The sequence below is a fragment of the Hemiscyllium ocellatum genome, chromosome 34 (genome assembly GCF_020745735.1).
Source record: "Hemiscyllium ocellatum isolate sHemOce1 chromosome 34, sHemOce1.pat.X.cur, whole genome shotgun sequence".
In the NCBI taxonomy this organism is placed as follows: Eukaryota; Metazoa; Chordata; class Chondrichthyes; order Orectolobiformes; family Hemiscylliidae; genus Hemiscyllium; species Hemiscyllium ocellatum.
The window spans coordinates 22,011,714-22,029,059 of NC_083434.1; the positions used below are offsets into that span (position 1 = coordinate 22,011,714).

At 39.4% G+C, this 17,346-nt stretch overlaps 1 protein-coding gene across 3 annotated transcripts in view; it reads right to left on the minus strand.

Annotated features, from left to right (window-relative positions):
* LOC132832302 (genetic suppressor element 1-like) overlaps positions 1–17,346 on the minus strand; it is a 289,494-nt gene that overhangs the window by 39,991 nt on the left and 232,157 nt on the right. For 2 of the 3 annotated variants that reach the window (XM_060850188.1, XM_060850187.1), the window contains 4 exons: positions 15,237–15,446; positions 14,675–14,857; positions 11,736–12,100; positions 924–1,200 (listed from right to left, as the gene is read on the minus strand). In XM_060850188.1, coding sequence (XP_060706171.1) covers positions 924–1,200; positions 11,736–12,100; positions 14,675–14,857; positions 15,237–15,446 — 1,035 coding nt within the window. The remainder of the gene's footprint in view (positions 1–923; positions 1,201–11,735; positions 12,101–14,674; positions 14,858–15,236; positions 15,447–17,346) is intronic. The other variant, XM_060850189.1, reaches the window with a different exon arrangement.

Sequence of the window (17,346 nt, forward strand, 5' to 3'; positions counted from 1 at the left end):
GCAGTGCAGCAGCAACTAAAACAAAAGAAGGGTAGGAAAAGAGGGAGGAGACTAAATCACAATGGTGTTGGAGGGGGAGATAATGAATTCTAGGCCTCACAGTGCCCACTTTTCTCTAAATGCCTTGACTGTATTGGTGTACACTGCATGTTCCAATTCCAAGGACACTTGAACAGATCCCAGCTCTTTTTAATTTCATTTTATATCCGTAAGTGTTATTACACACAATTGCATGCTTTTCCCCTGCCACCAGATCACCAATATTACTTTTCATCTATTATCCTGCATCACTAAATCATCCATATTTCCAACTGATAAAACTACATACAAATCCTGACAAGGGTGATGCAATATCCCCAAAGGTGAGGAAACAATGGGAAGGGAGGAAGGGATCTGATTCAAAGTCCAACAAGCATCATTTGCCCTCAATCAGTTCAGAGCTTTTTGTTTGACCCTAAACGTACCTGCATTTCTAACAGTTAAAAAATCATCCAACAAGATATAATTGTGGACTACAGCATACCCAGATTCTGGCTTTCCACTAGACCAATCTCCATGGCAGCAGCAGCAGCAATGACTTTGAATAAATCTCAGTAAAATATTGCCTGCAAAAGCTGAAATCTAATATGGCTTGCACAGACTCTCACCTCCTCCATCTCTCACGGGTTTACAGAAGAGATAAGACTTATACTACGATGAAGATAAAGAACTGGAAGGTAGGTCCTGAAGATCAGGAATGGAGAAGGAAAGAATGAATATTTATACAGGGTGGAAGGAGATGTGTACTGTTAGACAACACTGATTTTGGGTTTAAGCACAGCATATAAGACAAATCTTACTGCAATTAGTACAGTACCATTTATTTCAGAATAGTCCATGCTCTTTCTTTGTGGAACATCAGCTCATGTTGAAATGCTACTCACCTGCTTCTGTCTCGTTCCTGCTTGGAAACCTGACGCCCTTGTTCGCTTTGAAGTTGCTGGAGGTGGTGCTGATGGAAGTCAACTCCATGTCCTGGTCGTTCCTCCCTTCCCTGTTGCTGAGGGCTATGACGCAGCCCACACTTCCCCTCTGAGGATGAGAAATGTGAAGAAATGTTCGAGGAGACCCCAAGAAGAGAAGAGGAAGCAGGCACGGCAATAGGTTCTAGAGGCAAAGTTCGAGCTTTTCCACTTCCCAGAGAGGGTGCTTTGGCTTTCTCTGAAAAAGAAATGCAGCTGATCAGAAATACCATTTTCTGTTTTATTAAAACATGCACAAAACATCCAATTGAAAATTTTATAAAAATTTGAGCCAATGCTTATTTTTCATGATCATTAAATGCAATTTTTACATTCATTCATTCATGGGATATGGGCATTACAAGCAATGTTAGCACTTATTCCCTTCTGTAACTGCTTTTAGGAGAGTGGTGATGAACTGTCTTCTTGAATTACTGCAGGTACACCCACACTGCTATTAGAGAGTTCCAGGATGATTATGCAGTTATAGTGCAGGAGCAGTGATGTAGTTCCAGGTCAGAATGAAGTGTGACTTTAGTTCATTTTGTAAATGGTGCTGAAAATCAACAAGGAGTTTGTAGGAAATGAAAACAATGCACATGAATCAACTGGAGCTTGAACACTGGTTTTGAGCTTACTATACTCATTCTTGCAGCTGCTGCAGGTGATGGGCTTGGAAGCTGCAATCCTAAGAGGTTTGGGGAATTGCAGCAATGCTCCTTGTAGATAGTACGCAATATTGCTGCGATGTGCTGGTGGTGGAGGGACTGAGTGTTTATGGTGGTGGATGGGGTGGCTTGAACCTGGTTCAATTTGAGTTTTTTTATTGAGCGTTTTTTGAGCTACAAACATCTAGGCAAGTGGTGAGCAAGGTGAGTCAGTGCCATAGGCTGCTGACTTGCATGAGTTAACACAGTATTCACATTGGCTGGTCCAGTTCAGTTTTAATCAAAGATGATCCCCATGTTGATGATAGGGGATTCAACGATGCCAGTGCCGCTGAACGTGGTGGTTAGATTATCCCTTGTTTGAGATTATTATTGCCTCACACTAGTGTTGCATGAATATTAATGTCTTTAATCAGCTCAGTCCTGAATATTGTCCAAATCTTTGTACTTACATGGCCAAACTGCTTCAGTATCAGGGGAGCTGCCAATGGTTCGGATTACTGTGCAATCAACAGTGAATCTTCCCATTTTTGACTTTATGGTGGAGTGAAGGTCACTGATGTAACAACTGAGGTGATGTAGCAAGGGGAGGTGCTGCAGCGGTAATATCACTAGACCAGTAATTCAGAGTCTCAGTTTCATATTCTGGGGATATGGTTTTGAATCCCACCATAGCACATGGTGAAATTTCAATTCAAGGTACATCCAGCCTATCAACACAAGTAAATATTCTGCACAGAACAAGATTTCCAAGTGATCTGCAAGGGAAGCAAGGGTGAAGGGAGGAAAAATGTTTCAACATAAGCAAATAGTTCGGGTATGGAATGTACTGCCTGGAAGTGTGATGGAGACAGATTCAATTGAGGCATTCCAGGCGCTTGATGATTATGTGCCCGTCAATAGGGAAAATGATGCACATTTAATAAGCCAATACAGACACAATGAACTGCTTTTATGCCATAACACTTCTGTAATTTTGTGAAAATGCTGTGGCCTAAGACACTACCCTGATGAACTCCTGCAGTGATGTCTTGGGACAGAGAAGATTGGCTTCAAGTAACCATTTGATTAACTATTTTTCTGGCTGCAAACAGTGGAAAGTTTTCTTACTGATTCCCATTAATTTCACTTCTACAAGGGTTCCTTCATGCGATACTTGGTGAAATGGTACCTTGATGTCAAAAGCAGTCACTTTCACTTCACCATTGGAATTCAGCTCTTTTCCTCATGTTTGGACCAAGGTTGTAATGAAGTCATAAGCTAAGTGGTTCTGGCAGAACCCAAACAGAGCATCACTCAGCAGGTTACTAACGGTCACGTGCCATTTGGTAGCATTGTCGATGATGCATCCCATCTCTTTGCAGATGATCTGAGAGTAGACAGTTTGGGAAGTAATTGGTCAGACTGAACTTGTTCCACTTTCTGGGGACAGTACATACCTGAGCAATTCTCCACTTTGTCAGGTAAGAGTGGTATTAATTCTGGAGCAGCTTGGGTATGGGCACAAAGAATGATGCTGGAAACTTCAGGCCAACACTGAGATGGACTGTCCACTCATCACTTCTTACTGAAAATGATCACAAACCTTCAGCATTATCCTTTTCTATCCTTGGGGAGGGGATATTTGCTCAGTCTCTTTTGTTAGCTGTTTAGATGTCTACTATCATTTGTAATGGAATTAAGCAAGGACTTCAGAGCTTAGATCTGATCCGTTGGCTATGCAATCATTTACCCTGCCAAAAGCATGCTGTTCCCAGTGTTTAAATGTGTATTCCTGCACGTTAGCATCATTTTTGGGTAAGTCAGGTGCTGCTTCTGGGATAATGTGACACATGGCAGTGGTTGATGATAATGACAGAACAAGATAAATACCAGGCCATAAGCTTACAGATTGTGATGGATGAAAATTCTACAGCTGCTAGCCCATAGCACCTTCAATTCTGAGCCGGTGGATCTGCATTGTTTAAGCATGGTTGATAGTGTCACACAATTCAACGGACAGATCCTCAGTGTGAACAAGGAACATGTTCACAAGGACTGTGCAGTGATCACTCATAGCAATCATAGATAAATGTGGCTGGAATGTAGATGGTCAAGTAGGTATGTCCCTCTTATTGGTTCTCTTACCATTCGTCAAAAGTCCATTATGACAAACAAGCCAACATCAATTCTTGGGAAAGCATTGGAATCAATGATTAAGGAAGTAATAGCAGCACATTTGAAAAAATCATAATCTAAGCAAGCAGAGTCAGCATGGTTTCATGAAAGGGAAATGAGTAATTTATTAGACTTTTTCAAGGAAGTTTCAACAAGGGTGGATAGAGGGGAACATGCGGTATTTGGAGTTTCAAAAGGCATTCAACAAGGTCCTACACAAACGGTTAAGTCATAAAGTTAGAGGCCACAGTCTTGGAGGTAGTACACTGGTGTGAATAAAGAATTGGCTAATAGGCAGGAAACAGCGAATGGGGATAAAAGGTTCATTTTCAGTTTGGCAGCCTTATAGCAGTGGGGTTCCATAGGGAACAGTACTGGGACTGCAACTATTTACAATACTAATTGATAACTTGGAGGAAAAAGCAGATGAATCAGTCAATTTTGCATCTGATGCAAAAATAGGTGGAAAAGCAAGTTGCGAGAAAGTTAAAAGTTGTTTACAGAGAGGTATTGATAGGTTAAGTAAGTGGGCAAAAAGTTGGCAAATGGAGTATGATATGGCAAATGTGAAGTTGTTCATTTTGGAAGGTAGAACAAAAGAACAGGGTATTATCTAAACACAGAAAGCTGTAACATAAAAGGACTTTGGGGTATCTGTGCACATAACGAAGAAAGCTCGCACACAGGCGCAACAGGTAATTCAGGAAGGCTCATAAAATGCTGGGCCTTATTATAAGGAGGTTGGAGTAAAAGCGTAGGGAAGTCTTACCGCACCTATACAAGGTGTTGGTGAGACCACATCTGGAATATGGAGAGCCATTTTGGTCCAATTTAAGGAAAGATATTAATTCATTGAAGGCAGATCAGAGAAGATTCACTTTGATGATCCCTGGTGAGGAGGGATTGTCTTGTGAGCGTAGGTTAAACAAGTTGGAACTTGACTCACTGGAATTTAGAAAAATGAGAGGCGATCTTATTGAAATGTGTAGTATTCTTGAGGGTCTTTAGAGGGGAAATGCTGAGAAGATATTTCCCCTCATGGGAGAGTCTAGGACAAGACAGTATAGTCTCAGAAATAAAGGAGTACCAATTTAAGACTGAGATGAGGAGGCATTTCTTCGTTCAGAGTGTTCAGAGTCTTTGGAATTCCTTGCCAAAGACAACTGTGGGGCAGAGTCCTCATGTATATTTAATGCTGAGATATATAGATTCTTCATCAGCAGAGGATTCAAGGGCTATGGGGAAAGGACAGAAAGTGAATGTGGGAGAATGTTGAATTAGGAAGGATCCTAATGAATGGTGGAGAAGGCTCAAGGGTCTTAAAGACCGACTTCAGTTTTCCTATTCCTTACAGTTTTAATCACTTAGTGGTAGTGCTACTGGTCAATTCAGAGATGGACAATCAAGGCCCTACCCAGAAAACATGTGGTATCAATGCTAGTCTCAGTGCTTCTTCCAACTAATTTTCAATGTGGAGGAGTACTGATTATTAACAAGGGGGATAGAGGGGCACTGACAGATGTGTTGTTTTTGAGCTTTCAAAGGTCATTTGATGAGGTACCATATAAAATGTCAAAGTCATTAGGTTATGTTAGTTAAGCAGCTGAACAAGGGTGTTGGGTTTAATCAGCAGGAGTTTACTTGGCCATGTTTAACTTCATGGAGATTAGAGTTAATGTTGTGAACTCCCAGGACAACTCCATCCCAACATGAAACCTCTGTGCTATGACCACTGCCTGAATAGAAATTGTACCAATATGCTTCTTGTTTTACTGTAGTCATATGAATCTGCCATGAGGCACTTAGTACAAGGAACCATCATACAAACAGTTTTAATAAAGACAGTGCAAGTGGCATTGTACTAACCTATCATATAACATGGTGGACAGAAATGAAAACAAGACTGAGTTTTGAAGAACTATGTAGAAGCACAGCTACTAAAATAGGAATACAGATATACTCCGAACTGTTACTAGCTGATAATAACCACTGGACACCATGGGAAAAGGAAAATCAGATAAAGAAATAGGTTGCAGTTGAATCACTGGGTAAGTCTCAGAAAGGCTGTAAACTTTCCTCACCTGGCTCTGGTCGAAGTGAAAGGTGGTATGAAATAGAGCTGGCAGTTTTTCAACTTGCAATGGCAAGATTATGTAATTGTGAGAGATTTAATTAACAAGTTAGAAGCTGCACTTCTGTCATTATTTGGGACAGACTATTACAAAGTCTATTTCACCCTAAATTTCTGTGAAGAATGAAAAAAAGCTGCAGAACTTTTGAAAGCATCGAAGGCTTGCTTTGTACCCCAAGTGAATATAAATTATTAACAGTTTATATTCAACATTAGAACTTAAGGTGAAAATATGTCTACTAATAGTTATGTGATTGTATTTACAAGATTGCACAGTCCTATGAAATCAGGCATCTGAAAAATTATCTAATCAAGGATAGGATTCTCTCAAGTATGCGATATGTCAAAAAATCTGACTTTTGAACAACATATAACAAATGCACAAATCCTGAGTTTGCAAATTCACTGCTACGGTGCATGCAAGGGTGAACCGATAGGTTTACCCACTGTGCGGAGGACCAACTGAGAACCATACACTATTTTGAAAAGCAAGCTAGACTTTCAAAGTGCAACACTTTGGAGAAAAGCAACAAGTATCTACAAAAGAGCCAGTAGGAAGATCAAGGCTGAATGGCAATATTTCAGAGGTCATCATATAAAACAAAACAAAGCATTGTGTCGCTTGGCGAACCACCGTCCTAACCATTAAAAAACTAAAGAACTTTGCATGCAACTGATTTAGTTAGGAAGACGACATACAAAATTATAAAGTCAACTGTACAGACAAATGTGACAGAAATGCCAAGCAATAATTCTGACAGATTAAGTGCAAGTATTAGAGAGATGTTGGATGAAGATTTGGATGATTCAATCTACAACTTAGAGCAGGTTCGCAACATCCAGTCTCAAGGAAAAAAATGGATCGTAGCTAATGTGATGAAAACACATCAAATGAATATAAAATGCCAGACAGACACATGTCCTACCTATAACATTATGAGTTTTTCAGACCTGTGTAAAATTACATCAGATGGCAAATCAAAACTGATGTCTTGAAGGTAAAATTCAGGCTCTGAACTGAAACAATATTCACCCTCAAACAACAAATTAGCCTGAGGGTCCAAGCAATGACGATACTAAAGATTTGTAATTCTACTTATTAGATACGAAGCTAAAACTACACATGTTGATAGAAGCAAGTCGAGAGTGGAGACTAATAACCCGATATATACCAGAACAGATTTACAGTACTTTACAGGCCAGAGACAGCTAGACAATGAAGAGATAGACAGAATCTGACTGCAGGGTTGCAGAGGAAACTGCAGAGGAAAAGTAAAAAGACTGTGCTGTGGGACACAGTTAATGCAAATAAAAGGAGGTGTCTAATCAATATATTCAGCTGAGAAGATTTTGATACAGAATCAGAGAGCACATCATTCTGACCAACAGTTTCTAAGGACCAAACATTCACATATGTGTCATCTGTGTAAAGAAAATAACAAAAGATGGACTGATTAGAAGAAAGGGCAGTTTTGCTAATGTATGAGAAAGATTGTTTGCATAGTAAGTTAACTGGGGTAATTCACAATGTAAATGATTGTGCACGTGAATTAGCTTTTTATTGAATGGTAAAAAGGATGTTTAGATGAATTGTACCAATGTGCTTCCGTGCTCGCTGTGGTCATGTGATCTCTGCCATGAGGCACTCACTGCAGGCAGCCATTTTACAAACAGATCCAGTACTGACAGGGTACAAGTGGCCTTGTACACAATAAAATCCCTGCTGGCAGTGTGACTGGACAAACATACCCAGGTAATGGAACATTGAGTTGTTGTTTATATGATACAAATTTGTGGAATAACTAGTCTGTTGAACAGGACTCGAATTTGGCCCACATCCACAGATATTAGTGAGGTGTACTTTGCAGGATCAAGTGAAACAGCACACAGTCTTAGGATAATTGAACAACTTGAACTGAGGTGAGGAGAACTTGCTTCAAAGCATCATGAGGTATGGAATATAGAGCAAGGAGATTATGCTGGAATTGTTTCAACCATTAGTTAGTCTACAGTGCACCGTTCTGGTTACCTCATTATACAATGGATGTGACTACACTAGAGAGGCCACAAAGGAAATTTACAAGGATGTTGCCAAGAGAGGAGAAATGTAGCTATGTGGGAAAAAAATGGGGCTGTTCTCCTTGGAACAAAGAGGTTGAGGGGAGATTTGATTGAGATGTATAATGTGATGAAGGGCCAGGTTAGAGTGGATGGGAAGGACCCACTTACCTCAGCAGAGAGGTCAGTGATGAGGAGGTATGCATTGAAAGTGATTGGGAGTACAATCAGTGGGAGGTTTGGAAATACTTTTTTTTACCCAAAAGTTGGTACAGAATGGAATTCCACTACTTCAAATGATCATAGAAGAAGAGAGCCTCAGACCATTTAAAAGGTGTTGAATATGCATCTCAAGTACTTCAATCTGTAGGGCTACAGATTGAATGCTGCAAAATGGGATTAGGCTGGTAGCAGATGTGATAAATCAAGTGATCTTTTTCTGCAACATACACCTCCCATGATTCTCTACCTCAGAGGGATAGGGATGTTCCAGTATTGAATACAGTTATAGCTAGGATAGGCCGCTTTTTAGTATTTCAGGGGATGAAGGGATATGGGGAATGGGCAAAAGGGGGAGTTGAAGCCTGAGGTTAGCCATGGTTACACTAAATGGCATAGTAGGCTTGATGCCTAAAAGGAGAAAGTGAGGACTCCAGATGCTGGAGATCAGAGCTGAAAATGTGTTGCTGGAAAAGCGCAGCAGGTCAGGCAGCATCCAAGGAGCAGGAAATTCGACGTTTAAGGCATTAGCCCTTCTTCAGGAATTTCAGCTTTGATGCCTAAAAGGTCTACTCTTGTTCCTATTTTTGTGTTCTAGTATATTGAAAGGACATATTTCATACCTAAGTCAATGCATAAATATTCATCTGGTTTTGTTTTTATGTAATGTTTTGGTGCCAATTTGATAAAACGTAGTGACTTGTAAGGCCAAATTGGGTAAGACCATCAGACTTTCTTCCCAAATGAACAATAGTGAACCAACTGGGTTTTTGTGACAATCCATTGACTCCATGCTCATCATTACTGAGATTAGCTTTTTATTTCAGAGGTATTTATTTAGTTGACTTATATTCATTCCTGGGAGAAAGTGAGGACTGCAGATGCTGGAGATCAGACCTGAAAAATGTGTTGCTGGAAAAGCACAGCAGATCAGGCAGTATCCAAGGAGCAGGAGAATCGACATTTCGGGCATAAGCCTGAAGAAGGGCTTATACTCATTCCTCCTGAGCAGTAGTCCAGGTTTGGATTGCTAGCCCTGTAACATTAGCACTATTCTATCATTCTCTCAGTGTTATAAGAATGGGTTTAAAGGTGACTTCTGCAGAGACATGAAGCAGATAAAGGTGAATTGGCACTTGAATTCTATTTCATTGTAAGAGATATAAATTGGCCTGGGAGCTCTTATGGCACAGTGTCCCTACCTTAAACCAAAAAGATCTGGATTCAGGGCCCATCTGCTCCAAAGATGTGCACTAACATCTCTGAGCAAGGTGACAAGAAAATATATACAGCAAAATTTGTTTTAACCAACACCTTATGAACTGGCATTCTTGATAAACCAACAAAAATGATATACCTGAAGTTTAGATTAGATTACTTACAGTGTGGAAACAGGCCCTTCGGCCCAACAAGTCCACACCAACCCGCCGAAGCGCAACCCACCCATACCCCTACATTTACCCCTTTACCTAACACTACGGGCAATTTATCCTGGCCAATTCACCTAACCTGCACATCTCTTGGACTGTGAGAGGAAACCGGAGCACCCGGAGGAAACCCACGCAGACACGGGGAGAACGTGCAAACTCCACACAGTCAGTCGCCTGAGGCGGGAATTGAACCTGGGTCTCCAGTGCTGTGAGGCAGCAGTGCTAACCACTGCATTATTGAGATCTAGACCAATGTCACAGTACGTCATTCTGCAGTAACACATGTTTATCAATGCAAATTGGCTGTAACACAATGATGAACAAATGACACTGTTTCTAAAGCACAAACTTTTAAAACGTATGTTGGCAGTTGCATCACCAACACTTTAAGTGCTATTTTTATTGCGCGATTTTTATGTGGTCACACAAGAACACAGCCATCATGTGACAGAAGAAATAACTGTAGTCAGTTGAAGGTGCAAGTGAGAAGGCTCTCTGCCAGTAAGTTTTATTTAAGGCAAAGTTGCATTACTATTTAAGTGATTTATGCTGTAAAGTATAACAACAACGCATATACCCCTGCGTTACATTCTATTACTTAGTGTGTGTTTTTATATTGATTAACCAGAATATTTGAATATTTGATCAACTGGCACACTCCTGGTCCCACAGGTGCCAGTTATTAAATGTTTACTGGGTAAGCTGACCAGTTAGTTACTTTTGTAGATATTGCACTTCTTCCCAAGACCATTTTCACCTCCATCATTTTTGAGTATGGTTTGTTTAATTTTTCTATTCTTATTTGAAAAATAGCCTACAAATAACTGCTTTGGATATGAGAAGATGATGAGCTTGTTAGGCTGACTGCTTTACCTGCTACCTTAATGCAAGGCTCCCAAAGCAAATGAAAATCATGTGGTTTCTATAAGAGACAGCCAATCAAAGTCAGGGTGGCAAGCTGAAGACCTACTTAAAGTACCTATTTCATTGGTTACGTGGCCAGTTGGGTGTATGATGCAGAAGTTGTGCTAACAATCAATACCATGCGAAAGACCTGCAGATGCAATAAATCAGAGACAAAAATAGAAATTGCTGGAAAAGCTCAGCAGGTCAGTTCTGAGGAAGGGTCACTTGACCTGAAACGTTAACTCTGATTTCTCTCCACAGATATTGCCAGACCTGCTGAGCCTTTCCAGCAATTTCTATTTTTCCAAACACATAAATGTTGACACAAAAATATAAATTGCTGGAAAAGCTCAGCAGGTCAGTTCTGAGGAAGGGTCACTTGACCTGAAACGTTAACTCTGATTTCTCTCCACAGATACTGCCAGACCTGCTGAGCCTTTCCAGCAATTTCTATTTTTGTGTCAACATATGTGTTTGGAAAACTTTTTTTTTGTTTAGTACTATATAGGGCAGGACACATGTGAATCATTATTTTCAAGAGATGTACTGCTTTCATACACTTTTTTGCACAGATGCTTTATTTCATTGTTCTGTTTGTGCTTATTGATATGTTATAGAGTCATACAGCACGGATACAGGCCCTTTAGTTCAACCAGTCCATTCCGATTAAATTCCAAAATAACTAGTGCTGCCTGCTCCTGCACCATATCCATCCAAACCTTTCCTATTCAATTCTTATCTAAGTGTCTCTTAAATGATGTAACTGTACCTGCATCCACTGTTTCCTCAGGAAGTTCATCTACATGTGAACCACCCTCTGTGTAACCTTTTTAAAATTGCTCTTCTCTCACCTTAAAATATACTCCCTAGTCTTGAAATCCCCCATCTTAGGGAAAAGGCACCCACCATTAGTCCTATCTATACCCCTCACGATTTTATAAACCTGTATCAGGTCACCTCACAACCTTTTATGCCGCAGTGAAAAAAGTCCCAGCCTGTCAAGTCTTTCTTCATAACTCAAACTTTCCATACCTGGCAACATCCTGGTAAATCTCTTCTGTACCCTCTCTAGCTTAGGTACATTCAATAATTTTCTCTCTCTGCAGTTAATGGGTAAGATGTATCTATTCAAATAAAGTAGTGGCAGAAAATTGAGAGACAATACCTGGTGGAGTCGATGGGATAATACGCCATGGGCTTATATGTTCATCATTTCTTTGAACAGGTTGGATGTGTTCCATTGCAGAAATGAAATCCTTCCATCCTTCCAGACGTTTCCTTGCTGCCTCACCAGTTGAACTTGTATTTTTCTCTGTCCCGTATTCAATCTCAAGGTCTTTCTCTTGCTTCATTTCTTTCCTTCGTTTAATCTCTTTTTCCCAGTCCACTATTTGCTGTTTTTCTCTTTTTCTGCCTTGTTCTGTGATCACATCTGGCTCTCTTTCTTGAGGTGTCCTCCTTTCCCAATCCTTTTCCTTCTCGTGTTCACGCTCTTTCTCTCGTAGTCTCACCTCATCCTCCATTTGCAACCTGCAGTGACAAAACAAAGCTACTTATTTCAGTCATCTTTTTGTATTCCCATGAGTCCCTTTTTAAAGTTTCTCCTGACATTCTTATGAATCGACAGTGATGATGGATGACTTGGTCCAAGGCCAAGATCACTGAAGCTGAATGTGAGAGGGAGCTGAACAGAAACCATTTATCCTTTATACTTCATTATTCTCATTTCACATTACTAGGATTTTCAAAAGGCGATTGACAAAGTCTCCCATGGCTTAAACTGTATAATAAAGTTAGGAATTGTGGAATAGGTCCTATTCCATACAGATGGATCAAACATTAACTTTGCAATATAAATCAGAAGATAATGTAAATGGAAGGAAGTTTTCCTGGGGACAATAGATTGCACTTATCAAGGATGTAGCGTTTAAAATATTTATTAACAGGATATTTAAAGTTGTATTTCCAGATAATGCATGGCTTTGTTGACAGATTAATATGTAAAAAGAAGTGTAATTATTTACATGTGGATGGGCTAAGATACCACAGATGAATGTTAATCTGGGTAAATATAATGCAATGCATATAGAAATGACAACATTTGTGTGACTTGAAAGCCTCCCATTTTGTGATTGGCTGCAATAAATACTATATTCAGCCCGTACATACACAAGTGAGTCACAATGTCTACAGCCTAGAAAGAGGCCCTTCGGTCTATCTCGCCCTTGCCACCCATTTTGCACAATTAAATTAATCATACTTGCCTTTGTTTGGTCCATACCCCTCGATACCTATTCCATCCACATTCCTGTCTAAATTTTTCTTAAATGACAAAATTGTACTCGCTTCCCTAAGTAACTCTCCTAAAAAGGGCAAAACAGTTTATCTTCCCATCGACAGTGGTCAGATATAGCAAACTAAGTTAGAACAACAAAATAAAATTGAAACATCCAATATCACACCCACTGGGTACAGGAATTATCTACGGTGATAGGCATTTCACCTGTGCCCGTTAGATCACACGAGCAGCTTTTTTTGTTGCTTATTATCTGAAATAGAAAGGGAAAAGGATAGGTGTTGGGTTCATTAATAATACCTTAGCTTTTGTATGGTAGAAAACACAACATTCAGGTAGATATTAGATTTCAGGTTATAATAACATTTAGGTCACTGATGAGCCAGACCTGGAGAATGATATGCAGTTTTGGCCACCCGATCTCAAAGGAATGTTAATTGATTTGTTGGAGCCCACAGTACAGTACAAAGAAAAATCCAGGCCTGAAGCATTTGCACTGTGGGAGTCAGATGACTGAATTTATTTCCATTAAAGCCTGCAAGGTTATGTAATGCAATTTTTTTAGAAAAAAGAACAATTTTACTTGGACAGGCACTGAAGTTGGGTATAATTGAAACACACAAATAACTAGATCAATATTTAATTACTTCTTAACACATTATTAAAGAAATGTGCCAATACCCATTGAAAAAAGAAATTTTGAGAGTTACGGAAATATTAATCAATCTGTTTGATTGCACAGAGGTTGGAGAGTTCATATCCGAGATCTTGGGAGTGGTCAGCCTAAGGACCACAACTGAGGTTATATTGTGAAGGGAATAAGTTTGATGGGACAAATGTTGTTTTCTTCTTGTTTCATGCTTCCGTTGGATTTATAATGAGAAGTAGCACATCCACTGGCTGGGATTATATCTGCAGCAATGTTTTGGGAATTGTGGACAGAAACCTCGTATCCTATTTACCTTTCATACACCAACGTGCTACACAATGCCTCAGAGAAGGACTTCAAAATAAAACATTCTGAAGAGAAATTCTCCGATTTTAAATTTCAACTGTATCTTTCTTTGTGCTTTCCAAGTACCTTAGGAACATGAAAACATTCCCTTCATTTTGCAACTGATTACAGCAAATCAGATAACTGCATGTATAAATTACCTCACTACACCATCTATTCAAATCATATTGAACTTGCTGTATATATTGAGCCAGTAGCCAGCTCAGAGTATAGTGACCTCCAAAACCTGCAGCCACGCTCACAGGCTTCCACATAACCTCAAAGGAAGGTCATTGCTTACACAGAGTTGAAAGTGTAACTTCATGCAGGTAAACCTGTTAAAACCAGGAGAACTGGCCAATATTAAGCCCTAATGAAGTTCCAGGTTCAAATCACAGCTTGAAATCTTGAAGGACTGACTATTAATCATCATAAAAGGAGACTCCTGAATGAGGCTGGTACTCTTTAGAACAACGTTCTGATCTCTTTGGGTGGGCATGGAAGAACCACAAGTGTTCCTGTTTATCAGAGATATGCAAATTCTCGGTCCTTAGCCCCTCCCAAAACTTGTGAACTTTGGCTGGGTCAGTGGCAGATTTCCCAGCAGGTGTGATTCAACATTTATTCTGAAATATGGTCCCTCATGTAATTCTAGGCTGCCTTCTTTTTGAAATTTGATGTAGCTTGAGATAATCTTCAAAACTGGTGCAACTCCTACCCTTTTCCTAATTGCCTCAGAAGAAAAATATCAACTACTTCAAAACAAAAGGGCTGTAATTATTGTTATTACAAAAGGTGTTTGTTCAATACTGACCTTCCTGCTGTGATGATGGACAAATGATCTGGATGTAAGCCTGAAGGCTGAGCTAAGCTCAGAGGCTGTCTCATACCAGTGAGGGAGAGGTGCATATCAGTTGGTTGAAGAGGTGCTAAGGTACCAGGCTGTGGAATGTGAAGGAATGGTGCTTGAAGTGAAAGGACGTAAGGGTCATCGATCCTGCAAATTAAACACACAGGTTACTCGAATTGTAACCAACAACTGTCAGCATTCATTCTGAGCAATTATTTTTAATTAACACACACTATTACTGGCATGCAATTATGAAGGGAACCTTATGATACCAGTCCTAACAAAAATGCATGATTTGAATCAAAGTATGTTTATGAATCCAACCCAATTATAAGAAGACATTGCAGGTTATTATGGTACTTTCTGGATTGCATGCTTCAAATGATAATGGTAAACAATAAATAAGTGTAGGAGAAGACCATCTTATTTGTGAAATAGAATGATGGGAGGTTCATTTGAACCACATAATTCAGTGTGCTTCATACGCCAGACCCATAGTTTTATTCTCAACTACCAAGATACTAACCTGTAGGGTGGATGCTGATAAGGAAGATGTGATAGGAAGGCAGGATGGTAGTAAGCTGCAGATGCAGCAGCTGTTGCAGAATCCAATCCAAGTGAAGGCAGAGAAGACAATGATCGAATTTCATCTCGTCCATGATATGGACGGAAGCCTGCAAGGAAATCATCTGATCGGCTGCTGGAAGATACTAAGTGTGGAACCGGTCTCTGTAAACTGCAAATGTATAGGCTGTTAGGAAAAATATCCCGTTGAAGCTGAAGATTCAGATATACTTATAAAAACAAGAGAGACAAGCTATTTAAATCTACATTTCCTACGATGTAATAAGGTTTGAAGGTTTCTCTTTTTCAAAAGGTCTGTATCTCTTTCCTGTTGGTAACACACATACCCAATGTGCAACAACCCTTATAGATTGATTACTTAGCTATCCCTAAGGGTTGCATCCATTCCAGTTGGACCAGATTAGGTAGTCATCTTACAGTATCTTATAGATTGTTTGAGGATGAGTCCTTATAACATGATAGAATTTCATTGTACGTTTGACAGTGATATGGTTACGTTGGATACAATGGTCATAACTATAAACTGACTCTGAACAGAGAGGTGACTAATGGTGAGTTTAACCTAAGGGTCACTCTGCTTCAGACAAGATTGGGAAGGTGAAACTTTCATAGTGGCTTCAGTCAGAATAGAAACTGAACCCACACTGTTTTGTGTCATTTTTGATCACAAAACAGGTTATCCAGCCAACTGAGCTAACCAACCCCCAAATAGGCTCTTAAATTTAACTAAAGTCAATTATGGAGGCATGATTTTGCAGAAATACCTTGGGATATACGATGGCATACAAGTAACATCAACATTTGAATATGGCTACCCTTGAGGAATAAAATCTCCATTGGAACAGTGATACAGTCTTGGTTAACAAGTTAAGCATAATATTAGATTTAAAGGAGAAGCTTATGAACACACAAATTAGGGAGAGGGTAGGCCATTCAGCCCCTTGAGCTTGTTCTGTCAATAATGATGAAATAATGAATAATCTGGAAGGTTGGGAGGAGTTTAAAAATCAGCAGGGGATGACTAATCAGTTGGTTAACAGAAAGAAAAAGAACATGAGAGTAAATGACCAAGGAATATAAAAAACAATTACACCTCTTCCATGAATGCAAAATGGAAAAGATTAACAAAAGTAAAAGTAGGTCTCTTACACACTGACACTCATATAATTCTAATGGAAAATAAGCAAATGGCAGAGATATGAAACAAATATTGTGCATGTACCTTTACAGTTAAAGACACCAAGAACACAGAAGTGACACAGGGAACCAAAGGTCATATAAGACTGAGAAGCTTGAAGTATTAATTACTGTAAAGAAGCAGCACCAGAGAAATGAATGGAATTACATGCCAAACATAAACCATGGAACTATTGGCCTCCTGCTTAGGGTTTGAATGAAAGTTGCTGAAAAGTTGGATTTATTTGATCTTCCAGAATTTCCCAGATTCTAGAATGTTCCCTTGTGCTTTGTAGATAGCAAGCATAACTGTGATATTTAAGAATAAAGGGAATAAAAATACAAATCAGAGGCCAATCAGTCTGACATCAGTGGTAGAGAAAATGTTAGAACTAGGGCTCCTGGAAACTTGAAAAATTATAGTTTAACACAACAGTAACAGCATGATTTTTTTGAAAGGAGGATTAGACAAATGTATTAGAATTTTTAAGCATGTAACTAACAAAGTAGATAGGAAACAAACAGTAAGTGTAATATATTTTGATTTTAGAATCCCATTTTGATTTGATTTACTATTGTCATGTACCAAGATACAGTGAAAATTCTTGTTTTGTGTGCTAACCAGACAAATCATATCTTACATAAGTACTTCAGGGAGAAGTACAGAATGCAGAATATAGTGTTATAGCTGCAGAGAAGGTGCAGAGGAAGATTAACTCTAATATACAAGAGGTTTGCTCATAAAGCTGATAACAGCAGGAAAGAAGCTGACCTTGAACTTGTTGGTATATGTTTTCAAACTTCAGTTAAGTCCAAGATCTTATGGCTGTGCCTTTTTGTTCTGTGACATGGCATTCAGGAAGTCAATTTACATA